The 21,615-nt window shown below is 42.0% G+C and overlaps 1 protein-coding gene across 14 annotated transcripts in view; it reads right to left on the minus strand.

Moving 5' to 3' along the window:
• CELF2 (CUGBP Elav-like family member 2) overlaps window positions 1–21,615 on the minus strand; it is a 587,695-nt gene that overhangs the window by 173,442 nt on the left and 392,638 nt on the right. For 12 of the 14 annotated variants that reach the window (XM_049885073.1, XM_049885069.1, XM_049885071.1 and 9 more), the window contains one exon: window positions 13,393–13,589. In XM_049885073.1, coding sequence (XP_049741030.1) covers window positions 13,393–13,589 — 197 coding nt within the window. Of the gene's footprint in view, window positions 1–13,392; window positions 13,590–13,764; window positions 14,786–14,841; window positions 15,474–21,615 lie in introns of those variants that run through there. The other 2 variants (XM_049885082.1, XM_049885083.1) reach the window with 2 other exon arrangements.

Below are 21,615 nucleotides of genomic sequence, written 5' to 3' on the forward strand. Positions count from 1 at the left end.
TTTCCTGCACAAAAACAAACAAACAAAAAACCCCTTCATAATACATATGGCTTACAAAGTCAAGATACCATTACTGCTGCTGCTATTTCCGCATCTTTGTCTTCTTCTACTATATACACTGTATACTACTATCCTATTTTTAGTTCCTACCATATACCAGGCGGAAACCCTGATGGCGTAGTCATAGTCATTAAGTGTCTGGCTGCTAACCAAAAGGTCGGCAGTTCGAATCTACCAGGTGTTCCTTGGAAACTCTATGGGGCAGTTCTACTGTCCTACAGGTTGCTATGAGTCGGAATCGACTCAACAGCAATGGGTTTGGTTTTCTGGTGTATGCCAGGTACTGCACCAGGGAATATACATCTAATATTTCATGAACAATTTATTTCTCAGAAGTCTACCATATGAGTGACATTATATCCATTTGAAGAAACCGAATTCAAAGAAATAAACTAATTTGTAGTTACGATAAAATTTAAAACACGTGTGTGTGTGCACATACACACATCTTCTATGAAGATTAAGGCTATTAATCACTGTTTAGTGTCAACCGAATGAAAATGACCATCAGGCCGCCTAAGGATATTAGGGCAGGGTGGGGAGCTCTTCTTTAGGGCTGTGTACCAACCAATGTTACGCTGAAAAATGGTATGGAGGGCCAGCCTGACACATTACCAATTGTCTCCGTTAAGCTAACAGGACAGCTGCAAACATAATATCCTTAGATTTTCTGTAGAACGCTCAGGAAGATTAGTGAAACTTTAGCCTCTTCTTATCCTAAATTCCCTACTGCATGAGAAAAAGGAAGGAAAACTAAAACTAAAGAAAAGGAAGAAGAGGAGATGTGGGCATGTTACCGAAAGAGAAAATGTCAGATTCCAACAATCACATGACCTTGGGTTCCCCTAACACTCTTACTTTATTATATAAATAGTGCAGGACTCTCTCTGCTCATGGGGACCTTTTGAGTACATTTTCCAAGAGAAAACACAGACATACACACAAGCACGTACGAACACCATGGATGCTGCTAACCCAAAGTTGGCTCTGCATTTCCAAAGAACTTATGACAGTCCTCTCTTTAATAACATAAAATTCTTTCTCTCCTTTTTGGGGGCAAAGATCATAGCTTGTTCATCTTTGAATTCTCAGCATTAAATACAATGTCTTGCACACAGAATGTGCTAATAAATGTTTATGGCCATGTAACTGGTAGTGTGGTAAACACGTTGATTTAGCTTTCTGGGTTGCATCTTTCATCTTATCTATTCTATACTTCATTCAACATTAAATGCGACCCCGGGATTTCAAGGCTATTCTAAGCTCCACATCACTGTTATAAAAGATACATGCATTAAGCCTTATGAAAGGGTTGGCCAGAAGTCCACTTCCGAGGAACAGCTAAGTTAGCTGCCCTCACCATCTTCTTAGCTTTCATAAGGTTCTCTAAGTTCACCACCTCTTCTGTGCAAAAGTTTGGCTCAAACTCTACACTTTGTCTGCTGCTTCCACATTTTAAGTATAAGCAGCAGAATCCTAGGGTTTATCATTAATTGAAAGAGCTTATCTATATATAGCCTTGCTCTGTACTGTAACATCTTCAAAACTTCAATCATATTCCCTTCTAACTTTTTTTTGTTTTTGAAAGCACAATCCCTCCTTTTCATGTCTTGCTACAGACTTTACCCCTTTTCAATCCTGTGACTCAATGCTCTCAGGCCTTTTAAGTTAACCTCCCAGACCTTTCCATATGGGTTCACCTTCTTAGACCTTTGTGATTCACGCTGCTTTTCTTTGGATTTCCTCTATCTCCTTGATATACCTTCAACAAAGTGTCCTAATATTGGGCACCATGGCCTAAATATGAGCTAAAAGGCTTTTTGTGTAAAGTGGTGTTTCTTAACACTTGGTGTTTCACCATCTCCATTTGTAAAGTTTAACATTCAGGGGACAGTTCTGACCAATAACTTGTTGGAGGTCTTATTTCCGATGCTCCTCGCCCTCCCTGGTGTTTTCGTATCACTTTACATGTCTGTGTGATGCAGTTTCAACTATACTTTAGTAGTTTGGGGAGCATTTTATTTTTTCACCCAAAACTATAAAGGCGGGTACAATAAAATAGCAACATTTCATGGACTTAGCTGGCAAGAGGCTATGTATGCTGCTGAGAACAGTGAAGACTATAAAGAGGTCATGATCTATTACGCTGTAGAAACTGTCCTACATAAACTTAAGGCCTAAAATCGTCAAAAGTATTTTGTAATGATCAGATTCTAGGTCAATGGAAGACTGTGGTGAGTGGATATTCTCTTTCAATCCTTTAATTCTTCTCTACTTCCACTTTATGATCCACTAATGGAAATGGTGAAATTATACTTCTTTATTCTTCAAACTGATCGTGGTCCAAAATATCTTTTATGGGTTTCTCTAATTTGAATTAATGCCAGAATGTGGAAACTGGTTAGGGACATATCTCTCATTTATATAGAGAGTGAAAAAGCATTGATCATAATGCCAATTCATGTGGTGTTTCAACTGCCATCCTCATTCTCCCTGACCCATTAGTTTTACCATGATAACCTGCCCCTGTTCAGCTAACTACCCTCCTTTTCCATTTACAGCAAAACCTGCTTCTTTGCTTGCTGCCTGTATGTATTTGTCTATGTGATTTGGCGAAAAAGGGGTGAGAAACCAATGCATGTCAAAATCCATCATTTCACATATGCTTTTTTTTCTGTAATCCTTTCTCCATAACATGTATTCGTCCAGGTAGATTTGAAAATATCCTCAGACATCTGAAGGCCTTAATTCTTTACTGTAACTTATTGGTCTAGTTCACTACAAATCTCTCTAGTGTGATACCTAATGTACCACTGAGTTACCTAATGCCAAACTCATTTCCCACTGAATTTCACAGTGTGGGCCAGAACAGTTTTAATTCTCTTGACCAACTGTCCCAAAAGACAACATACCATCATGCATCATTCCTGTTACCAGAGCACACTCTCCTGTACCAACCTACTGCTATTCAGCTTAGTTTCCACTTTTTTTTTTTCCATTTGACCAATTATATTTTCATCCCTTTCTTTTATTATTTTATTGTGTTTTTGGTGAAAGTTCACTCAGCACATTAAGTTATCATTTAGCCATTTCTATGCATAATGTCCAGTGACACAGAGTCCCTTCATTTTCAATGGTTCTGAAGACCATAATGGTTGTTCGTATTATTCATGGAGGCATCCTGGCACGGCTGTATCTAATTAGAAGAACAGTGATTATTATAAAAAGTTTGGTCCAGCCAATATCCAAAAGTAAAGCAAGAGAATGGATGGCCTCAGGTGCAATGAAATGAAGAACGGACAAAATAACCTGAGACTCGGGCCTAAGTCTTATCAGCACCGAGGCTCTATGTCCAAGGATGAAAATTCAGCCTTTTGAGAATCTACTAAGAGATGCCATTTTAATTAAAAGCAATGCTTGGAGGAGGGAGCAAGAAACGTTTCAACCTATCTGCCTGGTTATCTGAGGTCTCTGGAATGAAGGGGAGGTAGATCACGCAAAGGCACCAGATAATACGTGTGTTTCAGAGTAACTGACATCTTTGCTCTGTACACAGCACCTCTCTTTACGGCCAGGAAACTATTAAACTTCTCATTTTCTAAGAACTGGTTTCAGAATGATCCATAGTATGGTAAACCCTGAACCAAACCCACTGCCCTTGAGTTGATTCCCATTCGTAGTCACCCTATACACAGTGTAAAATTGCCTCACAGGGTTTCCAAAGCTGTAATCTTTATGCAAGCAGACAGCCACATCTTTCTCCCGCACAGCTGCTGGTAGGTTTGAGGCTCCGACCTCTCGGTTAGCAGCCAAGCACTTAACCACCAGGGCTCCTCCAAACTGATGGTAGACCATCCCTAATGTAGGGAAATCTTGTTGAATGGAAATGAAAAGGCAAAGAAGACTTCTAGACAGGTAAGCTATCAATGTATTCAATGGGAAATATGAATTGTGAGATCTCCCAGACAGCTTTTTCAACCAACCTGTGATACCTATTTGAGGGATTCAAAGAAAAATGAGCCATGAACCCCCTGGGTTTACTTCTCACGTCAAATTTCTGCCACGTAACTCATTTTCCTTTTGTCCTGAGCCCCTTTTCTTTATTCTTCTGCTGTTTAGTAATAGAAATGTAAATCTACCAGGGGCAAAGACACTGGGGACAAACTGAAGCCTTAATGTCCCAGACAGAGAAGAAAAAAAAAATGGTTTGAAGCAGCCTTGAGTAATTTATTTTCTTCTTTGATACTGGCTCTCTGTGTCTCTCTCTTCTTTCTCTCTCCAAAGATGTAAGGATCAAAATGTACCCATGGTAGATACTATTTGCCAGGGTGGAAGCTGCCCCTTTGATATAAGTGATAAAATTCAATGCTGTGTTAAACAGGCACAGTCAAGTCTCTCATTACCAGAGCAGAGATTCCTTCTTACTATAAAGGAGGCTTATTTAATATTTCTTCCTCATTTATCTCAATCCGCTCAATGGGTAGAGTCTGTGTAGGTCAAAATAATAATCCCATTTCAAAAAATGGAATTTTAGGTCTTTTTAATTTTTTTTATGATACAACCAGTCAATATACCTTTTTACCAGGATGTGATAGGATCTCTGTCTACATAAATATAAAAACCCTGAGGTCACCTGGGTCCACTGCATTTTATGTTTAACCTGTAGGAGCTCAGACGGCCAACAATGAAAGGATGTCACAATAGGTAACACAGTATCACAATAGGTAAGAGTGATTTCTGCTAACATAAAATGAATTCAGAATGTAGCCGTCCTTCCTGTGGGCCATGGAGGCAACAGTACAAAAACTAGGGCTATCCCAGAAAATCTGGGGCAGCAACCCTAGTTTTCAAGTAATTTAGGACAGTAATCCTATCCCCTACTTGTCTGCAATAAAACGTAAAATTGGTTCATCTTCCTGAGTGGTTGAATTCTTTCTCAATCACTGATTTCAGGATGACATCACTTAAATAAACTAGCTTCAAATCCACTGCTAGTACTTCCGCAAAGCTTCTGACAGGATTTTTTTGGATGAAAGGAAAGGCATGAAACATGATACCAAACCCCTCCACTCCTGCCCTGGTCCTCCAATATTACTCCTTTAATAAAAAGTTTGAGGTTGTTCTTTGCAAACCTTTAACATTTTAAATAAGAATAAAGTTTTATTTATAAACCTATCAATACTTTTTAGGCTATACTAGCAGATTTCACATTTTTTCTCCCATGGATTATGGATTATGTAAAACAACTCTGTGAGGTAGGTATTATTCTACTGTACGGATGAAGAAACAGGCTTTTTCTCTAAACTAGCTTGTAATAAAAGCCACGGTATTTTCACTGGCATCATATGCATGTGAAAGCTGGACAATGAATAAGGAAGACCAAAGAAGAACTGACGCCTTTGAACCGTGGTGTTGGCGAAGAATATTGAATATACCATCAACTGCCAAAAGAATGAACAAATCTGTCTTGGAAGAAGTACAACCAGAAAGCCCCTTAGGAGCAAGAATAGCGAGACTGCGTCTTACATACTTTGGACATGTTGTCAGGAGAGATCAGTTCCTGGAGGACATCATGCTTGGCAAAGTACAGGGACAGCAGAAAAGAGGAAGACCCTCAACAAGGTGGACTGACACAGTGGCTGCAACAATGAGCTCAAGCATAACAACGACTGTAAGGATGGCGTAGGATTAGGCAGTGTTTCATCTGTTGTGCATAGGGTTGCTATGAGTCGGAACCAACTTGACGGTACCTAACAACAACAACAAAACTCTCCTGATCCCAAGGCCTATCCTCATTCAACCACAGCACAGAAGAATCTTCTGGATTCAAAAATTTGTCCCTCTGCCAAATTCTGAAATGAATAAAGCTCTACTTTGGTAGCTTTTGCCCTTCTCCTTCTCCTCTTCCCTTTACCCTGTTTATTCCCCTGGTCCTCTAACCTTAGTTTCATTCTCATAAAACATTTCCATTTCATTTAACTGGGAAGAGATTAGGAAAAAGTTGCAATTCATTCATGAATTCTTGAAGACTGAAGTAAAGCCTTAAAGATGGGACTTTACAGGGAGTGGGAAAAAGCCACTCCCTGTCATATTCTATGACCAGTGATGTGGAGGAATGGATAAGGATTAAACGACCCAAGGCTGGCTGCAGCCTACTCCTAAGGCCAGTCTCCAGTGTTACCGTAGCTGCAGTCTGAGTGACAACAAAATGAAAGAGTAACATCATGGCAATCACCTCACAAACTGCTCTTTTAAAACTTAAAGGTAATAGCCATTTCCAGGTGAACCATGAATTTAATTTCTGTTCTACCCAGAACATTCTAGGCCCTAAGCAGCAGTCAGGGCATTATCTTCCAGCACATTTCAAGAAAAAAGGAAGTTCTCTTCTGCAGGCCTGTGGTAATCAGTGACAGTCAACATAAGCCACTTCCTGTATCTATTTCTCTTTTGACTGATAAGTCACCAAAAGAGAGAAAATGTGATCAATGAGGCGGAACTAGCTCAGGGCTGAGATTCTGTTCTTACCTTCCAAACTCAAATGCTACATGACTTTTAATCTAGTCACTTAGCACAGGCTCTATAGTTTTCATTCCTCTAAACTCAGAATAACAATACCTATTCATGTAGCTGAAACCCTGGTGGTGTAGTGGTTAAGAGCTAGGGCTGCTAATCAAAAGGTCAGCAGTTCAAATTCACCAGGTGCTCCTTGGAAACCCTATGGGGCAGTTCTACTCTGTCCTATAGGGTCACTATGAGGCAGAATCGACTCGACGGCAATAGATATAGGTATATCCAAGTAGCTCGGGAAAATGTAAGTATAATTAATTATAGAGTTTTTTCAGGGTGCTATGATCCTGGATTATAATTGTGATTCACTAAAAAATCAACAGAGTGGTGATCCAAGGCACATAATTGATCTACCACTTACAGGTTCCAAGTTTAGCCTTACCGAACACCATCTCCAGAACCGTCACTACTTCTGCTGAATCTCATTTATGACCTTCAACCCCTCAACTTTTCCTTTTTCTCCCAGACCAGGACTTTTCACCTGGTTCCCTATTTCAGAGAATATTCTAACACATGTAATACACTTTCCGGTCTTCTATGTATCTGCTTTAGTGATCTCAAACCCTAAATTCTTTAGATTCCGTTTCTCTGCTCTCACTGAGGAATCCCGATGGACAGTTTCAGAGCCACAACCATCAGAGCCCACTCAGTATCTATGTAATCCCAGTGTAACTGGGCCTTTCCTGCTCCTTAATAATCCTGTTATCCTTTCCCTGCAGGATTCTCCAAAGCAGTCATTTTTAATCTTTGCCACTCTTCTTAAGCCTCCTAGTCTACCCCGCCTTTCTCAGAAATTTACTGCTTGACTGAGGGAATCTGTACTGTCTCCCATACCATTATACTGACATTTTTCTGTGTTGTTGCTTCCTCCTAACTTCCCTACTGGCTCAAATGAAGTACATCTCCACCCTTCTATATGTATTCATCAGGTACTGTGTCTCTGCAAGGATCCTGACTCATGCCTTCCTTATACTTTCACCATTTCCTTTAGCTCTATCTTATCACTTGCCTTAAACAAACAAAAAAACACTTTTCCATTTCTAAGCTCTTTTTTCTTCATGACCAGGCTACTAGAAAGGGTAGTCTACACTCACAGTCCCACATGGAGACCTATGTAATCCCTCTCCTCACTCCAAATTCCACCCTACCTCAGAAATGCTCTCAGGTCCTGCCAACCACCAAATCCAATGGCTCTTCTTGGTCTGCATCATTCATCTCTTCTGTGGCACCTCAGACTTAACACAATCAAAACTGAACTTAAAATTTCTCCCCTTCCCTATTCCCACCACAGCTGACCGCTTTACCATTCTCCCAGTTAGGCCAAAACCTCCCTGTCATCACTGCCCCAATTTGGTTATCAAGTCCCTTTCATCACTGTCATGTCTGTATTATTCAAGTCCTCCCTTTCTATTGCCATGGAAGACAGTGTCCTTGTTGTCAGGCCTCCATGTACTTCACTCAGTCCAAGTTAACACACTGCACTTACGTTCCAGCATCCTTGAGTCTTGCTAAAATACCTTTCATAGATCCTCAATTTCTAACAAATGAGATTTGAATATTTTAGCCTGGAAATTAAGGCCTTTCAAGAATTGGCCTAACCCTGTATTTCTTTTTATTATTTTTTTTTTCATTGAACTTTAGATGGTTTATAGAACCAACTAGTTTCTCATCAAACAGCACACACATTGTTGTATGACATTGGTTAACAACCCCACAACATGTCAACACTCTCTCTTCTCAACCCTGGGTTTCCTATTACCAGTTTTCTTGTTCCCCCCTACTTTCCAGTCCCCACCCCAGGGCGGATGCATCCCTTTAGTCTTGTTTTGTTCCATGGGCCTCTTCAATCTTTGGCTGAAGACTGAACCTCAGGAGTGGCCTCTTTACTGAACTGAAAGGGTGTCTGGGGTCTATACTCTCAGGGTTTCTCCAGTCTCTGTCAGGCCAGCAAGTCTGGTTTTACTTTTTGAGTTGGAATTTTGTTCTACATTTTTCTCTAGCTCTGTCTGGGACCTCCTGCTGTGATTCTGTCAGAGCAGTCAGTGGTAGTAGCCAGGCACTATCTAGTTGTACTGGACTCAGTCTGGGGGAGATCATGGTAGTTGGGGTCCATTAGTCCTCTGGACTAATCTTTCCCTTCTATTTTTAGTTTTCTTCATTATTCCTTGCTCCCGAAGGGATGAGACCAGTGGAGTGTCCTAGATGGCCGCTCACACCAACCCTGTATTTCTAAGCATCTCTATCTTCTGTTCTCCCATTTCATCTCATAGATCTCACATTTCCTGTGAACTCTGGGAAAATTCAGGGTTCCTAGAACATGTCCTGCATTTTCCCACCTCCATGCCTGAATCAAGCCAGTTCGCCCACCTTAAATGCTTGCCCTCATCTTTATTTACATGTATATATATTTCAAGATTTGGCAGAGATGCCATCTTGTCCTAATTCTATAGCTGCAAATTAATCATTCCTTCTCTGAATATCCAGAGTTCAAACATGCTCATGTCTTACTTAGTCTTATCTCATTCTCTTTTATATTCTAGTTATCTGTGTACTCGCCTCATTGTCCCTCTTAGATTGTAAGTTCCTAGAGGTAATGATAATAAAACCAAAACTGTATATAACAATCACCACAGAAATGTTTACTCAGCTTCTACCATATTCCAGCTCTGTGCAAAGCTTACAACTTGTGTTATCTCAGCAATCCTATGAGGACTGTCTCCACTTTCGGATGTGGGTAAGTAGTGTGCCCAAGGCCAACACCTAGAAAGTGGCAGAGCCAGAAACTGAATTTAGGCTTGTCTGTCCCCAAAAGCCATGTTCTTAACTACTATGTGGTATTTCTCAGCACTCTTAGACTCACAAATAACAACTGAATGAAACATCCCCTCTGTAAGTCCTAGTAGGTGGGATAGTTTACTTAGCTGGATTCTTTGGATTTGCTGAGCCTCTTTGGTTAATACATACGTCTACAGGAAACAAATAGCTTAGCTTCAAACACTTAAAGAATGGTTTCAAAAATAGGACAAAGTTTTAGGCATCAGCACTAGATGGAATATAAATACAAAGTGAAAAGAAAAATCTAATCCAACTGGATTAGGTAATAGCCTGACTTTGTCTCTTTTCTTGCAACCATCCATGTCAGTAAGGCAATGAATCAAGGTTACTCCAAAAGCCTTACTTAGATTATTTATACCACGTTTAGATAGTGCCTCCAATAATTCCAGTGTCTGAGGCTCTGACATCGGCCCTGGGGAAAACATGCTAACTGTACTCTGCTGACAGAGTCAGGACCAATGTAAATTTGAGGTCCTATTTTACGTATGAGAAGGCAAATAACATATGGCACACATAGGTATCAGTGTAAAGAAAAGGGGTGCTTGCTGCTTTCTATACATGTAAGCAGCTAAGGGCTGTAATCCTCCGAGAGGAATGTCATTATACAGCTCAAATCCCATCACAACAAATACCGTTACAACAGAGATGTCTGTATAACAAAAACCCTTTCAAGCTTTGGCTGACAGCCCATGTACTTTAAGCAATATTTGACGTGAGACTTGGAGTTCACAGAAATGGGAACTGACCTGTATTTCCAAAGGTAAGATTTGAATGATTTCATCTGTAACTTCTATCCCATAATAGCATGGAGTTCGAGTGATATACAATCTAAACCCATGAGTATAAAAACTGAACACACACACACACCGAAAAAAAAAAACAAAACCTCAGCCTCACTTTGATAGGGCAAAAGTCCTTCCTTTCACGTCAGAAAGCCTTGGTAAAGGCTGAAACAGAGCAGATCAGGCCTCTCTGTGGTCTCAGCTCAGTGGGAAGCAATATGGTACAGCATATGAGGCCAGATGGACTGTGTTCAAATCTCCACACTGCCGCTTACTAGCTGCGTAAACTGGGCTGCATTTCCTAACTTTTCCTGAGCCTTAGTTCTCTCCTTTGTGCACTGTGACTAATACCACCTACCTGCAGAATTTCTCTAAGAACTAAATGAGACAATATATTAAAGCCTCTAACACAGGGCCTAGTACAGAATGCGTGCTCAAAAAAGGTAGTTCCATCAGGCCTTCCTTCTACTCTAAGACTCTAGGCTTATGCAAACTATTTTATTGACATTAATTATAAGACCTAGTGGACTGAGGTTAACAAAATGTATAGTCATAAATATAGACTAATAAAGAGGTTGCTCAGAGGAACATCTGGGGAAACGAGGGAAAATGGTAGAAGAACTAGGCCATTCCACAAGTACTTACTTGAAAGAGAAAGGGGTATTTTTCGCCAACCTAATACGTGGAAACCCTGATGGTACAGTGGTTAAGTGCTACCGCTGCTAACCAAATGGTCGGCAGTTTGAATCCACCAGGCACTCCTTAGAAACTCTACTGGCAGTTCTACTCTGTCCTATAGAATTGCTACGAGTCAAAATTGACTCGACGGCAATGGGTTTGGGTTTTATTTATTTTTTGGGGGGGGTTTAAGACACATGTGGAAACACCGGTGGTAGAGTGGTTAAGAGCTACTGCTGCTAACCAAAAGGTCAGCAGTTTGAATCAACCAGGCACTCCTTGGAAACTCTATGGGGCAGTTCTACTCTATCCTATAGGGGTTGCTATGAGTCAGAATCCACTCCATGACAATGAGTTTTGGTTTAAGACATACATATTCGAAAGCTAAAATTCAAGTAATCAGGCATCATAACAATAAATGACCTCTAATCATGATGTCAGAGGTCACTTCGAAAAACACTGGTAAGCCAAAATTAGAGGCATGTTTTCTTAGCCAAAGACAGAATACGGCTATCAGTCTAAAGCATGAGTTCACTGTCTCTGGCCTAGTTTTCTGTGGGCACCATTCTAGATGGTCACCTTATTCAGTGACCCCTTAGCTCTAGTCTAGTACGTTACACTATTTTACCCCAATGTTTTTCCCAACAGGAAAGTGTTAAAGTTAAGTGTTACAACAAACTCTAGTCTTCTCTATTTGGAAAACATGTAAATAAATATTTTCAGAATATGTATAATAAAGACTCTCAACATTGCTTTAATTGTTGTGTTTAATCCCACTGATCCTTAGAGATCTAATTTCCTATTTTTCAAATTATGGGACAATTAAGTTTGCAGTCACCAAATTCCACCTATGTTCTTTTTAAAGACAATATTGGTGTTATTTGATGTGTTTTGAGACTGAAAACCAGAGTCTTTCGAGCATTATCTGAGACATGTCTATCTTTACGAGTATTGGCTTGTTGTTGTAAAGGGCCATCTAGTTTATTCTGACTCTTAGTGACCTTATGTGAAGGAGTAGAACACCTCCATAGGGTTTTCTTGGCTGTAATCTGTAGAACTACTGGGTGGATTCAAACCACCGGCCTTTCAGTTAGCAGCCAAGCACTTAACTGTTTGTACCACCAGGGCTCCTTGAGTCCTTGAGTATTGGCTAGGGGTTTTCAAATTTCTTAAAAGTCTCTAGAAAATCCCATGAGACCTCTGCAACTGTTGGGAACAAGAGAAAGCCCAACATTCCTCAGAGTCACAGAATATCACAGCCTTAAAGATTACTTAGTCCCATTCTTCACCTTGTCAGTAAAGAAAAAGAATAGAGAAAATATGTGTCAATGTTCACATACCCAATAAAAGCGTATATACAAGCCAAACAATAATCTTCCGGGAGCTCTTACGAAAAGCAACGTGTAGAAATAAAATAACAGGCCGGACAGAAATATCAAAGCAGAGAGAAAAACTGTGAGACCCACAGAAAGAAGCAGCCCTGAGCAGGAAGATTGAGAGCTCAAGGGCAAAGAAAGAACAAAAATTACTGTAGCAAGAGGATCCAAACGCTACAGGAGACGAACTGGTAGCAGGGGAGGAGATAATTTTAAATTGTACAGAGCTTACAAAGTCTGATTCCAATACAGCAAAGCATCAACCCGGTATACGGTTTCTGGCCTCTATTTTAATAACTGACCACCCCCACTCTCATCTTAAAATGGTGGCAGTCACAACCACCAGACTGTGCACTTTAATCTTACCAGCGATAAGGGCCTAAAGCAGAGCATTTTTGAAGGTGTACTATTTCAAGCCATTGGGGCACGGCTCCCCCCTCTCCAAAAAAAAAAAAAAAAAACAATTCAGTTAACGATCCCCATCTAAACCCTAAGAATTGATGTCCTTTCTAAAAGTGAGCCCTTTGGTCCCTCACACCAGTGGCATCACGCTGTTTATAAGACATTTCCAGACCCCTACAGGCTGTGTAAAAGTAAAATGCAATTCTAATTACATGGGCAATAAAAAGGAGGTAGGGGCAGAGAGAGTTGGCTCATGAAATAAAAGGCGCAGAATCGCTATTTCTCAGAGAGGCAGCTACCCCGCCCGGAAGAGCCTGCACTGCCTCGAAAGCGACCTCACGGGAGCAATCACGCGCCTGGACACAGAGGCGGCGGCACTGCCGCGTCCTCCCCCGCACACCCGCGGGCCAGGCTCCGGCTCCTCCTCCTTCCCGGCCAGCCGGCCAGTCCCACCTGTCCCGGCGGGGGCGCAGGGAGGAGCCCGGAGGAGCTGCCCAGAGCACAGGGAGAGCCTGTGTGGGTGCCCTGTCTTCCCTCCTGCGGCCCAGACCTCCGGAGGCTCTGCCCCGAGGGGCCAGGGCAGCGGGCAGCCCCGCAAGCCCAGCGGTGCTGGCGGCCCAGGCCCACGAGGTGGGGCGGCACCCGGTTCAGGAAAAGCCCCCCGCCCTGCGCGCGCCCCAGGCAGTCGGTACCTTTACTCTGGGGAGGGTTCTGACTCCGGTCCCGGAGGACATTGATCTGGTAGACGGCTCCGTAAGGCTCAAAAAGTTCTTTCAGCTCCTTTTCCGACCACGACCTGGGGATCTGTCCGACAAACATCTTAATGGCATCTGGGTCTGGTTGGTCTGAGTGATCCAAAGCTCCGTTCATCTTGTTGGCTGTGCCGTTACTGTCAAAAACGGAACCGGGAGGCAGAGTTAGTGCTGCACGGTGAGGGACAGGAAGAAAAAAATAGTGGGGGTGGGGGCTGGGGAGGCGGAAGGAGGAGGATGAGGAGCACGGGGGAAAGTGCCTAATGAGTCGTAGAAATTTTATGAACTAAAACAAAGCAGAGGCACCATTACATTGCTCGTCGGCGAGGCTTTCACTGCAGGCTGCTTTTCAGCATCGCTGCCCAAACACAGGGCAGCGCCCCGCCGGCTGTCACCCAGGGCGTGGACATCTTGAAGCCCGGGCAGAGGAAGCAGCTGCAAGTTAAGTGCAGGTCTCCCTCTGCAAGACTGCCATCAACGCATTGGCGGCGGCAGAGGCAGGGGTGTTATCAGCCCTGTGAGGGCTTATCGCGCGGAAAGGCAGGGCTGGATTTCTGCTGGATCCCCCCACCCAACCCCCCTTTGGGAGGCTTTTGGAAGACAGGAGAGAGGTGGTAATAATAAAGTCACATGAAAAGAAAATGAAACACTTGGCGGTCCGTCAGATGACTAATGCAAGATGCTGGTGATGAATTTGCAGAGTGCGCGAGGCATCCATGTGTGCATCAAATTAGTACGTTGTTGCTGCTCAGAATGGAAAGCGCTCCAGCTATGCGGCTCGGTGCAGCTGATTGGCTGCCCACGCTGGAGAAAAGGGCCGGGAGTGCGGAGGGGGCTCCCGTTTAAAAAAGCACATTGTTTATGGGACCCGGGCACAAAGGGTACAATTCAGAGAGGCAAAGGCGATCTCAGAATTGCCTGCTTTGTGCCGAAAAAAATGCAGTCCCAGAAAGTTGAGTTCCCGCTAAAGGACACTGAATATTTCAAATCTTTCACACTCCATAAATTGTTCTCTGTATATCTGACTTCCAGATGTTGTACTTGAGTTCTAAACAATCACACGTTTGGGAGGGAAGGGGAGGGGGAAAAAAAAAAAGGAAGATGATCTGCCTTTTCTACTCCTAGCTTCAGTAAATATTTGGGGCTGATACTAAGAGCAAAATCATAAGCGTCTACGTATCAGCCGCCCTTAAAACTGTTTCCAAAGCCCCCATCTGGAAGAGCAAACGGCTTGTTTCAAGCCTGCAATTCTAGCCACCATCATGTAATATGATGAAGAATTCCATGTTTTACTTTGATCACCCCTATTTAAGTTGCATCAAGGGTAAAGCAAAACCACACACCCTCCTGGGCTGCCCCCCCCAACTAATGCACCCCAAACCCACTTACTCTAGGAAGTGACAAGGCTGAATACCCCTGAGTAGCACTCTTCACTGTTGCGGTGCTCTTTCTTCAGCTTCTCAGCCTGTGAGAATACAATGTACCTAAGCGAGCACAGACCCAGCACAGTATCTACGGAGCCTTGTCCGGGACTGCCTCCCCCACACCAGCCCAAGAAGCAGAAGGTCAAAGAGGGGCCACGTTGACTAAAGCTTCACTACAAATGGCAGGTGTAATTTCACTATGGCCTCGCGATAATAGTAATAAGGCGTCCAAAGATGTTAAGCAGAGTTCTTTATCTGGTTAAAACAATAAAAAATGCACCAGAGCACCTTAAATCTGCTGTAGGTTTGTGCTAGTCCTCAGCCCTCAAAAAACAAACAAAAAAACCCATGTTGGTAGTTAGAAAACCAAAAATATATGAGGAGAAATTCTGAATTATATTTAACACAAAGAGGAAAATGATGTCAAATACTCCTTACAAGGTCCTACCTTCAATTTCTCCTTCTTATATCCCTATTTTACCATTTTATTATTTTATCCTGGAGATAAACAATCAGAATGTGTCTAACTTGAAGCACTTTCGGAGCTTACTCTAATCAACCTCATTGTTATAAAAACTGCTCTGCTGAATAAAATATTGAGCACAAAATCTTCTTTCAACAGTTTAGGTATAATGTAATGCTTATTTATATTAGCACGAGACTGTTTATCTTGTTCTCATGCACCTATACTTTTTTTCAAATTGCTTGTCATGAGTTAATAAACACTTTAACCCAGTGGAGCTGTGACTTCAGCAAGGTGGAGGTGGCAGAACTCCATGCAGTACAGAATGGAGTGTTCACAGCACACAGAGTTCGGAGTGTGGCAAGACTTATTTCTGGGACAGGAAGGACGTGTGGTTACTGCTGTTGAAAATCAGCTAGTCTGAAAAGAGGAAGGCATTGCCACAGGTCTAAGCTCACAGAGAACGGAAGTTCAAAAGCAGGGCTGTTGCATCTTGTCTATACAGAGTAGAAGTAATACAGTGTGGAGGAGCTAGCAGCTCTCTAGTTCTAAATATCTAAATTTCATATTCTAGGGCAAGCACCTCTCCACATCTCTCAGAATTAGAGAGGCGATTTTTACTCTCTCCAAAAAGTACTAACTCACCAAGGCGCATGAAAGAAGGAAAACTGAGAGGATGACTTATGCCTTACTCCTTTGGTCTTTAGTTGGTGATTTATAATCCCTCTCCCATTTACCATCCCTCACAGATGCCTGGAGACCTATCATCCTGAGCTAGTGTAGTGTAAGGGATGAAGGCATGGGCTCTGGAGTCAGTCTGCCAGGGCTGAATCCTGGTGCCAACATTTCCTTAATGTATCCCTCTGGGCCTCGGGCTCTTTATCTGTAAAATGGGAATATCAGCTGCTATCTCGTTAAAAAAAACACACACACACACACAAACCACACAACCGTTGCTGTCGAGTTGATTCTGACTCATAGCCATCCATCTCATAGTCATGTGCTTATTGGCACAGGGCATGGCACAGAATAAGTGTTCTACAAGTGTTAGCCACTTCTGCTGTTAATTCCCTCTCTGCACCTGTGATGTACTTGAACTGAGTGGTCCTCACAAGTCTACTTTTCAATCCAGAATTCTGCATAGTATAAACTCCACCACAATTCATATCCTAAATAATAATATGTGTCTTTTAGTGAGTACTTACATGCCAGATACTGTGCTAGGTGTTTTACATACATTATTTCTAATCTTTATAACAGCTCTATGAGAAAGTATTATTATTATTTTCCTGATGCAATTCTGACTCATGGTGACCCCATTTATGTCAGAGTATAACTGTGCCCTATAAGGTGTTCAATGGCTGATTTTTTAGAAGTAGATCACCAGACCTTTCTTCCAAGGTGCCTTTGGTGGATTCAAACCTCCAACCTTTTGGCTAGCAGCCGGGCACATTAACAGCTTATAAGGGACTCCTAGGGTTAATGGCTTATACACTAAAACCTGCAAAAGCTAGAACCTGGGTAAGACAGAAACATGTCAGAAAAGGAAAACTCAAGCATTTTCCACTAAAACGAATGATAGAAAAGACTACATCCTGTCAAAGGTGAAAAACCTGTGAGACCTAGAAAAACAGGATAGTCCTGTCCAGTTCCAGCTGTCACAGGTTTCACTGTAAATGGTAGAGGCAGAATTTAGAGCTAGGCCTACAAGCTCTAAAGCTCAAGTTATTTCTAATCCATCATGGGGCCAAATATTGTATCAGGCCTGCCCTAGGCTGACAGTGAACCGGCCATGGCAAATCTAGGGGAAGAAAAGTCCTACTGGGTCCCTGGGATTGCACTGTCAAACAAAAGGCAGCAACTAGAAGAAACTCACACACACACTGTTCCTCTTTCTTTCTCTGGGGAGGAGGGTGTAAAGTGTTGAACTAAGAGTCCTTTAAGGTCATTTTGAAACCCATATTTTCTCAATAACCACATAAGGGTGTCTCCACCTTCACAGATTGCTTTCCTCCTCCTCTCCGCAGGTTTACACCTATGAGTGCCCCTCGATCTTGGCTACAGCCTTTCCCGACTACCTGCCGTTCTGCAAAGGAAAGATTTTCATCAAGTGCTCTGGGCATGACAATCCCTTCCTTAAGTAAATACAGTGAATTCTAGTTCTTAGGTGGATGGGAAGCTTAGTGGGCAGGAGTTTAAGATAATGGTGGTGGAAGACTTTGGAAAAGGATAGTGAGAATGGCAGTGCAACTTGAATAATGTAAGCAATGTCACTGAATTGTACATGTAGAAACTGTTGAAATGGCGTATCTTTGGCTGTGTGTACTTTCACAAAAATTAAACAACGACAGCAACCCTAACAACAACATAACAAGACCTTCCTGATCAAAAGCTTCAGGACAGAAGAGGCAGCTCTACCCACAGACTCCCCAGTGTTGCTGAATCCTGATCGTGCTGCAAAAGCTTGGTTAACTTCCTTTTAACTCGCCCAAACTCCTCCTCCTTTGGACTCCCAACTTTCTTCCTGGCTGGTGCTCATTTCTAGTGGAGACTCACTGACTTCTTTTGTCCTCGTGGGGCTGTCAGTGCTGACGCTCCTAAGCATGCCAGAAATTGTGTGTTCAACAGTTAAGCCTTTTGGGGTACTTACCAGAGGCCACAGAGAGCCAATGTGCATGTCACTGAGGGCTACTTATGGAACAGATACCCAATACTCAGCAAGATTCTCAGTTTAAGACCTTGTTAAAAAATGTACAAGAATCTAATCATGGGCTTAGCGACAGATTAGCTTGTTTCTCTTTATTCCCTAGCCATCCCCAAAAACCCAGTACAGTGCCTTTTACGATACAGAAATCTAGATTCAAATTCAAATCATGTTTATTGAGGGCTCAAGCTCTGCTGGAAACCTTTACCAGGCACTTGACACACACCACAACAGCTCTACAAATTGGAATCATTATCCCTGTTTTGGAGAAGCAACTGTTAGTCATGGAGATAAAGTGACTTTTCCAATGTCACACCCTTAAGTAGAGGTGCCTGCAGAATGGACACAGGCATTGTTGTTGTTGCTGGGTGCCACAGAGTGGATTCCAACTCAGTGCCCCCCATGTGATAGAGGAGAACTGTCCCATAGGGTTTACTTGGCTATAATCTTTACAGAAGAAGATCACCACATTTTTTCTCCCACAGAGCCACTGGTGAGTTTGAACCACTGACCTTTTGGTTAGTAGTAGAATGCTTAACCTTTGTGCTACCAGAGTCCGTTGTGGACACAGGTACTAAGACTTAAAGGCCAACTGTCATGGCTTAGCATTCCACGGATTGAGTGTGTCTTCAATGATGTTTCCTGTGGACTCAGTCCTCATTTGCAGGCCCCAGACAAACGCACACACATCCCTGCTGGCTCCTTGCCTGCAAACTGCAACAAGATCCTGAGGGCCAATTCTGCTTTTGCTCTTGGCAAGGAGCCGGGCTATAAGGCTCCTCTAGGACAAATGCCATATGGAATCAGACCACAAGTTAGAAAGCACAAAGCTCCATGCCAGCGGGCACTGGTTGTCTTAGCCTCAGAGCCAAGAAGAAAATATAGTTTAGTGAAAAAATGAGAGTGCTTACTTTTCGCTTTTAGCGCAAGCACTGACCTACTTCCCTACTCTATTTTCAAGTAAAGAGAAGTAGATCACCAGAGGATATGCAAAATCTTCTAAGGTTCCTCTAAGCAGTAAAATGCTGTTGAAAAATTGTAATAATTGATTTAATACATTATTATTATCATCATTATTAATTCCAGGGCAACAAGCTTTTTAAGGCCCAGTGAGTTGCAGGTTTCTTTGTGGAGAATGGAGACAAAGGAATTGAAATTTCCTCATCTTTCATCTTCTTCCTTGAATGACAACTTCCTGCACTGTTTCTTTCATCTATATAAAGGGAAGAACAAAGAACTTACAAAATGGCTACGAGACATGTCAAGTGCCTTTAAATTATTATATCAATGCTGGAAAAAAAAAAAAAACATAAAATGCCACCTTCAGAAGATAAATCAACCAATTGTCATCCAGTCGATTCTAACTCATGGTGACCCCATATGTCTGACGAGAACTGTGCTCCGTAGAGTTTTCAATGGCTCATTTTTCAGAAGTAGATCACCAGGCCTTTCTTCTGAGGTGCCTCTGGGTACAATCAAATCTCTCACCTTTTTTTCAGCAGCCAAGCACATTAATTGATCGTACCACCCAGGGAGTCTCAGAAACTATACAAAAAGATACTTGTCTTGGAAAAACTTTGTATAAAGATAGCTAATCTCTCTGGTAGCTATCAATATTATTATTCCAATACTTTTTATCCCTTTACTTTTTTGTTGTTGTTGTTCTATATCATTGCTATCCAACTTTCTCCAATAATGGAAATGTTCTATAATCTGAACAATCCAATATGGTAGCCACTAGCTACAGGTAGCTACTGAACACTTAAAATGTGCCTTGTGTAACTAAGTAACTAAATTTTTCAGTTAATTTTAATTAACTTAAATAGCTCTAAATGCCAATACAATTATCCTGTTTTTACTAACTATAGTTGAGATTCACCAAACCATTTTATTTCATGGGCAACTCCTTTTAGCAACACAGGAATGAGGGGCCAGGAAAAAGACATCAGTGCTTGAGGCACTCAACAGCAGGCTAGTGGGATAGTGGGGCAGGCCGGTCTGGCTTCTTGTCTTGGCTCAGCATTAATTGTGGGATTGCAGGCAATTTGTACAACCACTCTGTGCCTCAGTTTCCTCCCTTGTAAAACAAAGAAGCTAGAATAGTTCCCATCTGGCTCTTTCTATAATTCTATGATTATGGTTTCAACCCCAATGTTGATTTATGAAAAAGATAATTTAGAGAATATGACCGGGTACCTGAAACCTTGGTGTGGCTCCCTTTCTCTGCCCAATTTAGTGCCCCACGCACACAGGTGACTAAGGCTATAGGCTGGAGAGTGTCACCCACACTGTGGAGAGCAGTGAGTGGCTGGTGAATTGTGGTGGCTGCCAGAGCACCATTTCTCTCAATCAGTGCCAACCTGCTTCCTCTATCCAAAATGCAGTCCCATCATTTCAGTCAACTGAAAAAAACCACTCTTTCAAAGGGCTCAGGAATTGTTTATTAATATCACTTGTATTTAAATAATACAGCAAATGGAGAAGTGGGCTTTGTTTGATTACCATAGGAAGCTGTTCAAGACTGAGCTGCATAAGACAAAGGCAGAATGAACCTGGTGGCTTCTGGTAGGCAACAGGATGGGCGTGAAATCCATTATTATTAACACCCTCCTACACTGTTCATTTTGTTGTTGCTTATTATTTTAAGGACAGGATTCCTTCTCAATAGACTGGCAATGTAGCACCTCAGAATGAACACCTCAGAAACTCAGACACAGCCCCACCCTTAGGAGTCCCACTGTCTACTCTAAATTTACCACAGTCTCTCAAATTTAGGTAGATGAATCAGTTGTCACCCAAATGCAAGCTCTAGGAATTACATTTCCCCTTCAGGGTTACTATGAAGAAAACCTCCATCTTTTACGATTGCCTTTTAACTGAGCATCCTTTGCCACTAGGCTGGCATGGTTATACTGTTAACTTCAGTGGGATCCTAGGTTGCTGGATAACGTTAGTAATCTTAACAAAACTCTCTGGATATCATTTTTCTCAACAACATCCTGTGTTTACTTAAAAGATATTGTCAATACTTTATCATGTATATCAGAAGTGTTTTGAGTCACGGCCGCAATTACAGAATGAGGCCCAAAATCTCTGAGGTGAGACACCCGTAGATCAGCTACGGAATTCTCACATAAGATTAACTGAAGCAAATGCTACCCTAAGTATATGAGAAAGGCAAAGTCCTTCTCTCCAAATGGTCAAGTTATAAATAAATTACTTGATGCTTCTCTGAAGAAAATGTACACATATAAATATGTTCATCCCAGCATTCTGAAAATTTTTGAAAAGAAAAAAAATTGTTAAAAATGTATATGGCATAGTTTTCATTCATAGATGACTACAAGAAAACATACTTGTAACAGGCATTGTGGTGAATTATTGAAGTTAATGCTGGATTTCCTTAAGTCAAAGGCCCCACAGACAGGTTTCCCAGGGCAAAACACAACCACAGCTTGCAGGGAACTATTTCTACAGAAAAGGTCACAGAACACAGGCATGTGTGGAGTCACCAATAAAAGGGAGATCTTATTACCTTATCTCAATTTGACTGCTAGCAAAAAGCAGAAAGC

Source organism: Elephas maximus, chromosome 4 (genome assembly GCF_024166365.1).
Source record: "Elephas maximus indicus isolate mEleMax1 chromosome 4, mEleMax1 primary haplotype, whole genome shotgun sequence".
NCBI classification, from domain to species: domain Eukaryota; kingdom Metazoa; phylum Chordata; class Mammalia; order Proboscidea; family Elephantidae; genus Elephas; species Elephas maximus.